The sequence below is a fragment of the Clarias gariepinus genome, chromosome 2 (assembly GCF_024256425.1).
Source record: "Clarias gariepinus isolate MV-2021 ecotype Netherlands chromosome 2, CGAR_prim_01v2, whole genome shotgun sequence".
In the NCBI taxonomy this organism is placed as follows: domain Eukaryota; kingdom Metazoa; phylum Chordata; class Actinopteri; order Siluriformes; family Clariidae; genus Clarias; species Clarias gariepinus.
In genome coordinates, this window is record NC_071101.1 from 2348129 (window position 1) to 2361310 (window position 13182).

Here is a 13182-nt window from a genome sequence, read left to right on the forward strand (position 1 = left end):
ACACACTCCTCTCACGTTTCTAATTTTATTTATTCCTTTATTTTTATTTAGAAGAGTCCTTTTTTTCTGAAACATAGACAAACAGGAAGGGGACAGTGGTTTCATAAACTCACACGGCTGAGAAATAAAAACAGCTTCATCTGATAAATTAATAAAAAAAAAAAGAAAAAAACAATTAAAAAAAGCAAATTTTATTTACAACAGCAATGATAAAGTCACCTGCCTGTGTGTGTGTGTGTGTGTGTGTTCACGTTCACTTTTAAGGGAATGTTTAACAATGAGGCAGATTTAAACATTATCACGCTACATATAATCTATAGAGGCGTGTGCTGGACGGCAGCTACGATGATTTCCGATCTGTGTGTACGGGTGTGTATATATTAGTCCATAGAATTAAATAATTTTCTCAGCACATGCCTTTATATTCTTCTATATATGTATAAATATTAGGGCGGGGCAATCCAATAGACAATAATGTTTTTGCGATAAAGTAAAACAAACGCCTGACTTCGCTCTTATGCGGCACTGGATGATTTATAGATCATTTCTGTGTCGTGAGATCATCAGTAAATACATGGAAGATTTACATTTTCTTATGATAATTTAACGACATGGCGCATGTTTTTTTTTTTTTATTAGTTAGCAAACGTAAAATTATACGTTATGTATCGATTAACGTGAAAATCCTCGATCACGTCACAGGATCTTTCGTCACCAGGTTACAGCTTTAGATAAAGTGTAGAAAATATAAAAACAAAACAAACGAACATTTACATCTTGGATGAAGGGGAAATATGTATTTTTTTTCTTTTTGCGCATGTATGTATATAAAAAAAATAAAAATAAAAAGTTAAAAGTGAAGAAGTGCCCATGTTTACAAGCGAATGTTATTTACAAGCGACAAAACGACAATTAGATAAACGTGTTATAAAGCTCCCTTTTAATGTGAACGCAGTAATAAAGTCGTGAAATTATACGTGGCTATGGTTATCGGATAAAAACGGATTTTAAATATACACTATATTACAATTTCACACACTGTCCATGAGTGTCTACAACCACTGCAGTGTTGGATCAAATCCCCCACTGTGAGGTCAGAATATTGATACCGTCGCTTCCTGTGGGTTTGGTTTGGGATGCAGGCTCCGCCCACAAATTCTAGAGCACTCGCGTCATAATCAGTTGTGACAGTAATCATGTTCACGTCCGGGTGTTTATCAGAGCGATCATTTTCATCTAAATCATAATGACTTTGTGACATCTAAACGGGTTTTAAACACGCGACAGTATTTGGGATAAAATTACAAACGCTTTGTTTTTTTTTTTCCTTTGATACAGTAACTGAAATTTGCATCTATAACAAGCTTTTCATTTAAATAAAAGCAGTATAATTCTTAATCATAAACATGGACAGAATTCAAACAACAAACAAACAGAACAAAAACAACATTGATGACTGGCATCAGGTAGCAAAGTATAAAACAACAACAACAAAAAAAACACAAATATACAAAACGCACTCATTAAGGTTTCTAGGAATTTGATGCCTGTTAGGATAATTCTGGGAATTTACTGACCCACAAAGTGTTACATGCATTACCCATACACGCAAAGTCTGGGAGTTCAATGAGTGAAAAATGTGAATTGTGAAACTTTAGGGACCCGTAAAGCTACCGAAAGTCAACAAGTATGACCTGAAAAATTCTGCGAATTTGAAGAGCTACACAAGGGAACTGTGGGAGAAGTGTAACCCGTACTGCTGACCCCTGACACTGTACTGCAGAGGTCTGGAAGGATGGGAGGGGACACAGTGTGGAAATCTGAAAAGTTGAGCGGCCCAGTACTGCGGAATTCCGGGGGGCCCGGGTACTGCGGAATTCCGGGGGAGCCCGCGTACTGCGGAATTCCGGGGGAGCCCGGGTACTGCGGAATTCCGGGGGAGCCCGGGTACTGCGGAATTCCGGGGGAGCCCGGGTACTGCGGAATTCCGGGGGGGCCCGGGACCTGCGGAATTCCGGGGGGGGCCCGGGACCTGCGAAATTCCGGGGGGGCCCGGGTACTGCGGAATTCCGGGGGGGCCCGGGTACTGCGGAATTCTGGGAGGCCTGTACTGCGGAATTCTGGGAGGCCCAGTACTGCGGAATTCTGGGAGGCCCAGTACTGCGGAATTCTGGGAGTCCTGTACTGCGGAATTCTGGGAGGCCCAGTACTGCGGAATTCTGGGAGGCCGGGGCCCAGTACTGCGGAATTCTGGGAGTCTGCAGCTTCATGAGACTGACGGCTCCAGAGTTACATTTTAACATCAGCAACGAAAGTGCAGGAGTTGGGCGATAGACAGTGGTGTAATTTAAAAAGTTCCACATTTAGTGTGTGTGTGTGTGTGTGTGTGTAAAAGCTTATTTCCCCTGCTTTGTTTTTTAACTATGTTCCTGACTGTGTGATCAAAAACTCTGTCTCCCTCCTCCTGACGGGCAGGGGCTGCCTGGTTGCGGAGGCCCCGCCCCCATGTGGATGCCGAGTGTGGTTGCCGTGGTGATGGGGGTGTGAGGGTGGGTTCGGAGGCTTGTCTCTAAGCGAGGGCGGGACAACGGAGGACTTGATGGGGATTATTCTGGTGTCCATGACTTCACAGTCCACCTGCATCATCAGCTCATATCCACCCTGAGACGAGTTATAGACCGACTCTGGACACACACACACACACACACACACACACACACACACATTAATCCTGCTGCAGGTAAAGGGCTTTAAACATTAAAACGGTTTGTTCTTTATGGTGTCTTACCGTTGACGGCTATGGCAGGCATGACGAGGGACATTTTGGGTCGTGTGGTTTTATTGTGACTGATCGCAGGGAGGAGCAGGTGGTCCTGAGAGAGACAGGGGTGGGAAGAGGGGGAAATTAATTATTTGTTCATGCTCCATACGTTTATTAATCACTAATCTGTCTCTGCGTCTCACCCGTCTGAAGGAGACGACATAAAACGTGTCCTCACGCCGATCGAGAGCATCCAGGAAATCGCTGTAGCTCACCTCAGGACCAGGTAGGAGCTGCAGCTGACTGTGAACACGAACACACACACACACCAGTATAACAATGTCCTTTAGAGGTTACACTAATCTGAAATGCATGCTGGGTAACTGCTCACCTCTCTATGGAGCGGTGCGTCTCGATGGGGAGGTAGCGTGAGAAGTTGGTCTTCCTGAGTTGAGCTTTCTGCAGGAGAAGAGCAGTGTGAGGAACCATTTTATGGTCCATCTAAAGCATCTTTCTGACTGTGTGACTATTCGACTTCTAAACTCCTCTAAACATCTACAGAAGAACCAACACAGAAGAAATTTTAGCTATTTTTTTCCACCAGAGGATCCGTTTCAAGAACATTACAGATACCCTTCCACTAAAAGAACACATTCAGGAACATTTTGGATACTTTTTTCAGAAGATGAAGCATTTTATGGTCCATCTAACTATCTTTCTGACTGTGAGACTGACTTCCTCTCTAAACTTCACCAGAAGAACCAACGCAGGAGCATTTTAGCTGGTTTTCCACCAAAGAAACCGTTTCAGGAACATTAAGCGTTTACCTTAAGGCATTTAAGGCACTTTACATCATTAATACTCGTTGTATGGACACAGTGTGTCACTATAGTGTGTGTGTGCGTGCGAGTGTGTGTGTGTGTGTTCACACCTGTGCTATTTTTGCCTTGGGTGCGATCTTGGGTTTGCGGTTTGTCTTCTTCCTGTCGATCTGATGACGATGAACCCAACCTCGTAGCTCATCAGCCAGCCTGAGACACACACACACACACACACACACACACACATGAATGAACAAGGTCCTGGTAACTCTAACACTCATGAGAGGGTTGGGGATGTTGAGCCTGGTTGCCATGCCGACCTGAGGGACTCGGAGCGATTGAACTGCCTGCAGTCTGAGGAGGAGAAGAGCCGGTCGATGTCCTGGAGGACGAGGTCCTTCACCTCGCTGAAGACGCTGCTCACGTTCCTGCAGGGAGACACGCGGCACCGTCACACACATTATTAATGATGACAGAGTTTAACCGCGAGATTTTAACCGCGAGAGTGACGAACCTGAAGTGGAAGGCGTCTGCGTTCTCCCTCTCCACGTCTCCCCTCCTCCACCTGTCCTCCCCCGTGTCCTCCTCACCCTCCAGCCTGTCCTCCACCACCGCCCCGTCGCTCGCCCCCTGACCCGACTCCTGAGTCGTCTCGTACACCAGCAGGCGTCTCCCCGTACGGAGCTCCTCCCCTTCCTCCAGCGCCGACGGTAACTTCCTGTCCGTGATGCTGAGACAGGAGGACGCGGTTCTGGGGTTACGACGGCCATGTTTTTTTCTTTGTATTTGATTAAATTCTGAGGTGTGGTTTGTGTTTTACCTGACAGGAGCGAAGCTGAAGGTGATGAAGAGCAGCAGCATCATCACACACACCGCACGCTTACTGTTGCCCGATTCAGCACTCTGTCACACACACACACACACATTTCCAAGCGTCTATTTATTAACATGCACTAACATTATAATAACCCCTGAGGACATAGAGACAGCTTTTATACACAATACACACATAACCGTGTCAAACTGTCTGTCTCTGTCTCTCCATCTGACAGTCTGTATGTCCTTCTGTCTGTCTGCTTTTCCATGTGTCCATCCATCTATCGGACTGCCTATAAGACACTCTGTCTGTCCATCTGACTACCTGTACACCTGGACATCTATTCGTCTGCATGTACAACTGCCCGTCTGTCTGAACCTGTGACTAGCCGTCTGTCAACCCCTCATCTTTCTGTCTGACTGACAGTGTGATCATCCCTCCTTCTATCTGACAGCCTTTCCATTCAAGCGTCCGTCTGTCTCAGTCTGTCTGTCTCAGTCTGTCTGTCTGTCTCCGTCTGTCTGACCTCTTTGCTGGCGAGTCTGACTCGCAGGGCGTGGTTCTCCCGGCGCAGGCGCTCATTCTCCTGCTGCGCCTCTCTCAGCTGAGCCTCCAGGTTCTGTACGTACTCCTTCTTCTTCTTCCGGCTCTGACACGCAGACTCGCGGTTCTTTATCATCCGCTGCTGCCGCTTCAGTACCTTCATCTGACGAGGAGGAAAAGGAAGAGAAAGAGGAACAGGAGGAGGAGGAGGAGCACAATCATGAGAGGACGCGCATCATCAGATATTTACAAAAATTTAGTGTAAAGGTTAGTTTGGGTGCTACAGCACCGCCTTGTGTCTGAAACCTGGTACAGCTTTTTCTTACGATGTACACACACACACACACACAGATGTGTGTACACACTCACGTCGATGTCGCTGCAGTTGCTCCCAGGCAGAGAGGATGCTGGGATGATGGGCTTGGTGGTAGGCGGGGCTGTAGGGCTGGTGCAGTGCATGCTGGGAGACACGGGCTCCATTTTAACGATGGCGGGGGCGGAACCCAGACACACTGACGGGGACAGAACCACTGCGGCGGGAAAACAGTACAGGTGTGAAACGGGGGGAATGTTTTTAAACCAATCAGCTGGCAGTAAACCGAGAGGGGGCGGAGTCTGTACCTGGTGGTGTTCCCTGCAGGATCAGGGTTTTAGCAGCGACACACATCGGCCTCGGCTGTAACACGGGCTTACTGCTCAGGATGGAGCTGGTGTTCACTACACACACACACACATCAGCTGTTGATATCTTCAAAAATAGGAACTTTTTCAGTGTGTGTGTGTGTGTGTGTACCTGTGGTCTGTGCTACTGTAGGAACAGGAAGCGTGGGTGGAGCCTGGTGAGGGGGCGGGGCTGTGGTGGCCACAGTAACCTCCATGGCACCCACGGGGGGTGAGAGAACGTCTCCGTACATGTAGGGGGGTGTGGGGGGGTTCTCGCCTTTCACCTGAAACTGAGAGAGAGAGAGAGAGAGAGAGAGAGAGAGAGAGAGACAGAGACAAAGAGAGACAGCCTTTATAAATGTACAGAGACAGAAACGAACTAGCCGAGTCGATACGTACAGTACAAAACAAAAATCTGAATTATTTAAAAAATATATATTTATAGAAATAACAAAAGTACAAAAAATTTTACTTACCCACACAAAATAATAAAATGTATCCCTTTTAATTTAATTATTAGTCTTATTTTACCTTAATTTTCTTATTTTATTTCACTTATTTAACAATTTGCATCTATTTTATTGTTGTTCATTTTATTTGATTCATTTTAAATTTAATGTATATTATTATATAAAATTTATTTGCCACATTGTATAATTTTTTTTGCTTCATTTTTTTAAATAATATTTTATTTACTTATTGTTATTATTTTAGTCGTTTTATTTTATAATTTATAGGAATTTTATATTGTTTTATTAACTTTTTTATATTTATTTTTTAAATTATTTAATTAGCTTCTGTTTTATAATTTGATTGAATTATATATTTTTTTTATATTACTTAAACTTACTTCATATTAGTATTTGAATCCATTATATTTTACTTTCATATCACTTTATTTGTTTTATTTTTATCATTTATACGTATTTTATTTTGTTTTTATTTTAAAACTTGCATTTATTATTTTTTTGAGTTTTGTAACCACCGTAAGTAATAAACAGTAAACAAAGTCACGTTTCTCTCTGATTAGTTTCTGTCTGAGGATCCGATCTCTGATCCAAAACCTGAGATCCAATCTGATACATCAGGACACAAATCACACTGCTGAGGCTGAAACACTGAGAATAATAAAACTCTGAGACGACTTCAGGTCCGAGTTTAATAAACTAATTAATTAAACTCAATTAATCCACAATGTTTAAACTTTACATGTGCATCACAAATTTATGTGGCGAGGTGTAGCTCAGTGGATACGGCATTGGACTACGGTTTGGAAGGTCACAGGTTCAAACCCCACAACCAAAGCCCTTGAGCGCGGCCCTTAACCCTAAACTGCTCAGATGTGTAATGAGATAAAAATGTAAGTCGCTCTGGATAAGAGCGTCTGCCAAATGCCCAAATGTAAATGTATTTATACAAAGAAAAAAAAGGAAATAAAAGTGAAAAAAAAAAAAAAAATTAGGGGCAACAAAAATTAACTATACATAAAAATTTAAAGCTGCATAATTAAAAGTTTATAAGAAAACGATGAGATTAATAATAAGGTGAGAATAATAATAATAATGTCACAGCTGAACAGCTCTCATTTTTATACTCAATATTAATTAACACTTTTTATTCGTTCATATTTTAAAAGTATATATATATTATATATTATGTTTTTTTTTATTATATACAGTATATAAGGTCACTGTGACTTTGTTCCTCTGTCTCTTTGCCTTACACACACACACACACACAGATTCAGAAGAGAAGAGGTGGATGATCCCGGATACAGGAGAACAAACACTTAAGGATGTGAGATAAAGAGATAAAGAGAGAGGGGGGAGGGAGGGGGGGTCACTTTCCCTTTGACTTTAATTAAATGTCTTCACTCTTCTTTTATATATATATATATATTTATTTATTTATTTATCATTACTCTTTCTATACTTTTTTTTTACTCTCTGCTTCTTTTATTTTCTTGTAACTTGGCAATAAGAATGTACACAATTGTCACACCAGTAAAGCACTTTTAAATCTCTTGTCTGTGTGTGTGTGTGTGTGTGTGTGTGTGAGAGAGAGAGAGGGAGAGGAAGTGGAGGAGAAAAGAAGAGTTTACTCAGCTGCAGAGTCAACAGTAAGGGGACGACTGCAAACACTGTGTGTGTGTCAGCTTGTAGACGGGGGGTGCGGGTGTGAATAGATGTGTAAAAACATGCTTAAACAGTCAGAACAGCAGTTTTATGTGTGTGTGTGTGTGTGTGTGTGTGTGTGTGTGTGCGTGCGTGTGTACCTGGGCTTCAGGTAAGGATGGTAGAGAGCTGTCTGAGCCTGGAGAGGACGAAGGGGATGGGGGCTCGGCTTTGACCTGGAACACTAACACACACACACTTCATATTAGGGTCTAATGTGAAACAACGCGCTGGACGATGGCATCGTCGTCGTGGATACATAATTAATTAATTAATGGTAGCCTATCGTTTCTACTACCTGACCTGCATGGTCTTTGTTTTACCCATAACCAAAAAATAAATTAATAAAGATAATTACACACAAATTACCACCTGTCAATCACTTTTTTCCCCGGGCATGAATCGGCACAGTGATCTATGCCGTTGGTCAAAACTTGGTAGGTAAAAAAGGTGCAAATTCACCAATCTGGCAGTACTTTGGCTTTAGCCCGAATGAAAGAGGGCAGCCACGTGATACGTCTGAAGTGGTGTGTAGGATTTGTGGTAAAGTTGTCCGTGCAAAAGAAGCACAGACAAATACAGCTCACTGGCAGTGTCATCACGCACAACTGAATGTTCAGCACAGCGGGTAAATGTTGTTACTCCACTTCACAGCTTATTAAAGCCAGAAAAGCTGAACATGTTAGTATTTCTGTCCAGAAACCTTCATATTTAAACTTGTTTTTTGTTCCAAGCTCTGTTCGTTAGGGTAAAACCATGAAAAAGCCATCTTTGGTGTAGTTTATTTAATCTAATTTAATTGAAATTTTGTAGATTTCTTTCAGTTGTTTTTGTATGCCTCATTTATTAATGTAAACGAACTAGTTCGTGTAATTCGTTTGGAGTTCACTGTAACTTGTATTTAGGGATGCACCGAAATAGCATTATCGGTTTCGGCCGAAACGTAAGAAAGCGCCGAAAATAAAAGCCGAAATTGTCGCCACGCCTCTCCCATCCTCCCGTCTCGTTCGCGCTGTCATTACGCATCAACACGGAGTATGTCGGCGGTTTGGAAGCACTTCAAAGTTTCAGATGAGGACAGCAAAGTTGCAATATGCAAGATTTGCTCTGCAAAAGTTTCAAGAGGGGGTTCAACAGCAAAGACATTTTCGACTACAGGTTTAATACACCACCTTAAGTCAAGACACACAATTGAATTTGAGGAATACCGTCAAACAACGTTGGTTAAAACCAATAACACAATTTTGTTACAGAAAGAAATTTTATTTAGTTTTGTTATTGTTAAACAGCCTTATTACTGTTATTTATTATCAATAAAAGTTTGATTGCTTAATTAATTTGTAGTTTTTTTAATACAAACAAAAAGAAAATATTTTAAACATGTTTTTTAATGAAGCCATTTTCGGTTTCGGTATCGGTTTTCGGCCAAGTGCATCCAAAAATTTCGGTTTCGTTTTCGGCCCAGAATTTTCATTTCGGTGCATCCCTACTTGTATTGTGATCACTAACAACCTCTTTGTTATTATTTCCTCATAATAATAATAGTAATAATAAAATAAGTAAAGATGCAGAAATTGAAAGCATGCATTTCATTTGGTTATATAGTGTGATTAAGTGTGTGTCGTCTATCGACCCAACCCTACCTCATATTAATACAGATAGTTAGAGAGAAGTTTATCTCACACCTAGGCATAACACACACACACACACACACACACTTACACATGTCCACAGGTAGAGGCTGTGTGATCGTCATCTCATCTTTCATAACAGAAACATCGCCTGAAACACAAGAGAGAGAGAATAAACCTGGAGTAAATCACACACACACACACACACAGAACACAGAGTATTTAATAAGTGTTAGAGTGTGTGTGTTCAGGTTATTAATAAACACACTGCAGCTGTGTGAGATGGTGAGAGACCAGACCACGCCCCTCAGGGGCTTCCTCTCAGACAGATCGTGTGTGTGTGTGTGTGTGTGTGTGTGTGTGTGTGTGACCCAAGGCAAATCCAGTCGCTGCGTGCTCGATCTGTGCAGCTTTAGGATTTATAATCATTGGGTCTGTGTTGTCTTCATCAACATCATCATCATCACTCTGTACCTTCCAGCAGTTTGTTGTCCAGGTGTTTCCATGGCGACACAGGGTTGTCTGGGTCCAGGGTCAGCACCAGGTCATTGTCCAGCTGTGGAGAACAAATACACACTCAGGGTTCTGATACAGAGCGGTGGGGTTCATTCTCTAAGGGTTACTGTCTCTCACACACACTCACTCACTCACACACACTCTCACACACACACACACACACACAGCTCCTCTGCTCACTTGTCCTCTATGCCCTTACTCTCTCTTTTTCTTTCTCTCATTTCCCCGTGCTCTCTCTTTCTTGCATTCTGTCTCTGTGCTTTCCGTTTTATTATTTTCCTGTTTATAGGGCAACGCATGACCACACCCCCTCTGATTGACCACACCTCCTCTGATTGACCACACCTCCTCTGATTGACCACACACCCCTCAGACCAGATGTCATTTCAGGATCATTAATTTTGTAATGTAACTGTTATAAACACTTCCCTTTTACTTTACATTATTGTTACATTTACTTGATGCTACTTTGTTTATCCTGGTGTTTAGATTTTTACAGGAAATAAACATTTCTAATTTGAATTTTCAAAAAATTTACTAGATGATGGATTTTTAACGTTTATCATCCTGAGAGCTTAATAAGGACCATGTGATTCCCCGTGTACTAAAGAAACGTCTTTAAACATGACGACATGATGATTTTCCATCTCGTCTCATCAGCGGCTCTGAGCCCAGTTTACTAGGATCACTGCTTCTACATCCAACTCCTCCTGAACTTCACACTCACTCCATCAGAATGGACGGATAGTATCAGCTTTCTCTTCCATTCTCTCTCACACACACTCACCACATCCACTGCCTGTGGCGTCGGTGTGTGTGTGTGTGTGTGTGTATACCAGAGAGAGAGAAAAAGAGAAAGGCCTCACCAGTGTGTCATATTTCAGCCTGTCTTCACCCTCCTCCATGCTCTCACACTGATACAGGCAGGCATCTGAGAGACAGAGAGGTAGACAGACAGAGAGACAGAGAGACAGAGAAAGAGAGACAGAGAGAGAGAGATGTTAGTCACTTTCTTTATAAAATCTTACACTACACAGTTTATCTCAGTGGTACAGCTTGTTTGGACGCATTACGTAATCCTATTATCCAACTGGGTCTCCAGTGTCACTGATTTGATGTTCTGACGAGTCCACCATAGTCTTGTTGAGTTTAACTAGTGAATCTGAACATCTGAACATCTGAGCCACAGTGTGAGAGGAAGTAATAAGTCACACTCTCCAACAATAAGCTTACACACCATCACTGTGTTTATTTCCATCCACAGTCATGTTCGTTTCTCGCCAACGTTATTGTATCTACTGAGACTCAGACCACTGCGTAAAGTCTTCTCCAGAACATCCCTAAGATTCTCAGCGGGGTCAAGATCTGGAGACTCAATAATTTATCACATGGACCTTTACAGTTAAAGGCTTTGCTTAAGAGCAAAACAGAGGCACCTCGGTGGTGCTGGGGCTCGAACCATCGACCTTTTGATTAGAGACCTACAGCCTTAACCGTTGGAGGCACCAATGGCTACCTTCACACTTTTAGTTAACGTCTGAGAAATCCTAAATCATGGCATCTTCATATTGGAAACAATCTGTTGATGGAAAAAATATCAGGTCGTCAGCTGAAGTCATTTTTTGTCCACACAATGTCCTTCAGGCTTGTACAGCTTACATTTTGAGCAGGTAAAGGTTTAAGAGCCTTCCTCAGGGGCCTGACAGTAACAACATCATGATGATGGTGGTGATGTTGTAGTTTAAACTTCGGACCTTCCGATCAGTAGTCCAAAGTCTTAACCACTGAGCTGAACCAACCCACGCCCCTCTCTTTACCCTGATGCCCCATCACTCTGGAACAGGGTCACTCTGGACTCATCAGATCACATGACCCTTCTCCTAATGCGTCACACTCTATTCTTTACGCTCTCTAGCAAACTGTAGGATTATTTCTTTCTTTCTTAAATAATTAGTGATTAGTTTATTTTTATATAGTGTTTATCTCTCAGGAAAATTATGGTGGTCTTTGCGGGCTTGGTGTCTCAGCGGCAGGTTTCTCGTCCGCCGTGCAGAAGGCCCTGGGTTCGATACCCCTCCCCCAACCCACCTCTCCAAACCAAACCCCACCCACCCAAAACCCTAAAAGCACATATATAATGGAAGGGTAGCGTCAGGAAGGGCAACTAAGATAAATAATGATAATAAATAAATAAAATTGAATTGAAATAAATAAATAAATAATAAACAAACAAACCTGTGCCAAGTTGGGTTAGTTAGAGGGTACTACTTCTAACTTCTACACTGACATGGAATGAAATGATAACCTCTATGACGTCATTAAAGATCGACACACTCACTGTGGCCGTTAATGACGTCACACGGGTTCGAATTTGTATCCACATCAATCACATTTACGGTTTATTCACTCAGAGTAATGTTTCAGGTGGTGATGTTAGTCAGTCTGGCCCTGTAGTATCACTAACACGCCTCATCCTGTAGATAATGTGTTTACTTGTTGATGTTTAGTGAATAATGAGGAGAATGAAGACACTCACCCCAGTCCTCACTGGTCAGGAGGTTATCGGCGAAGAAGCGACTGTCCAAGTCAGACAGTAAATCCGCAGTCATAGCCGAAGAGATGTGTGTGTATGGAGAGAGATTTTATCAAATAAAAACTATTTCAACCAAATCCGCTTCACACACACACACACACACACACACACACTGTCTCTCTGCTCGCTGATCACTCCAGCCACACACACACGCGCGCGCGCGGCTCTATCCGCACCGAGGCGGACTCCACTTCTGATAATACACTCTATAAAATGTATAAATTACTCCGACAACATTCTAATAATCCATTCTGCCCTCACACACTCTCTCACACACACATACACACTAACACACACACACGCACGCACGCACACCAACCCGGAAATTGATTTGCCTAAGGAAGGACAGATGTCGTTCCTTTTTCTTACGTTAGCCAATCAGAACGGAGAAATGCAAGAAAGACAACTGCGGCGACCAATCAGATGGCTGAGATGAGGTTCCTTCGAAGGCATCTCCACCAGTGGGTGAGCTGAATACAAGAAACTGGGCGGGACTTATTCGGTTGTTTTCGCATTCGCAATATTTTTCGGTGCGCGTTTATTTTAAATATATATATTTTTGTTCAGTGTCTAAGAAATAAATTTTTTTTTTTAAATATACTCTGACTGAAATTTCGTCCATTTTTATTTATTAATTATTTTAAAACAAATGTGTATGTGTTG

The 13182-nt window shown here is 42.4% G+C and overlaps 2 protein-coding genes across 2 annotated transcripts; both read right to left on the reverse strand.

Moving 5' to 3' along the window:
- Positions 1-919: 919 nt before the first annotated feature.
- LOC128516936 (proline-rich proteoglycan 2-like) lies at positions 920-2385 on the reverse strand. Its single transcript, XM_053490623.1, has 2 exons — positions 2258-2385; positions 920-2201 (listed from the first exon to the last, which is right to left on the reverse strand). Exons 1-2 carry the CDS (start codon positions 2361-2363, stop codon positions 1681-1683), a joined length of 627 nt encoding a protein of 208 aa, XP_053346598.1. The 5' UTR covers positions 2364-2385; the 3' UTR covers positions 920-1680.
- atf6b (activating transcription factor 6 beta) lies at positions 920-12583 on the reverse strand. The gene is made up of 17 exons (XM_053490613.1): positions 12463-12583; positions 10793-10857; positions 9885-9966; positions 9502-9561; positions 7881-7963; positions 5736-5895; positions 5564-5659; positions 5312-5472; positions 4926-5105; positions 4403-4485; positions 4097-4312; positions 3903-4010; positions 3693-3792; positions 3153-3220; positions 2965-3064; positions 2789-2873; positions 920-2684 (listed from the first exon to the last, which is right to left on the reverse strand). Exons 1-17 carry the CDS (start codon positions 12533-12535, stop codon positions 2422-2424), a joined length of 1983 nt encoding a protein of 660 aa, XP_053346588.1. The 5' UTR covers positions 12536-12583; the 3' UTR covers positions 920-2421.
- Between the last annotated feature and the right edge of the window lie 599 nt (positions 12584-13182).

What these genes read in the sequence shown, in the direction of transcription:
- LOC128516936 (XM_053490623.1), bottom strand. Translation starts at nt 2,363, where the DNA reads ATGTGGAACTTTTTAAATTACACCACTGTCTATCGCCCAACTCCTGCA. An exon ending in CAGTCTCATGAAGCTGCAGA is followed by an intron (nt 2,202 to 2,257) that starts CTCCCAGAATTC and finishes GCAGTACTGGGC; the next exon opens with CTCCCAGAATTCCGCAGTAC.
- atf6b (XM_053490613.1), bottom strand. Translation starts at nt 12,535, where the DNA reads ATGACTGCGGATTTACTGTCTGACTTGGACAGTCGCTTCTTCGCCGAT. An exon ending in CCTGACCAGTGAGGACTGGG is followed by an intron (nt 10,858 to 12,462) that starts GTGAGTGTCTTC and finishes TCTGTCTCTCAG; the next exon opens with ATGCCTGCCTGTATCAGTGT. An exon ending in CCAAGGCAAAAATAGCACAG is followed by an intron (nt 3,221 to 3,692) that starts GTGTGAACACAC and finishes CTTCTCCTGCAG; the next exon opens with AAAGCTCAACTCAGGAAGAC.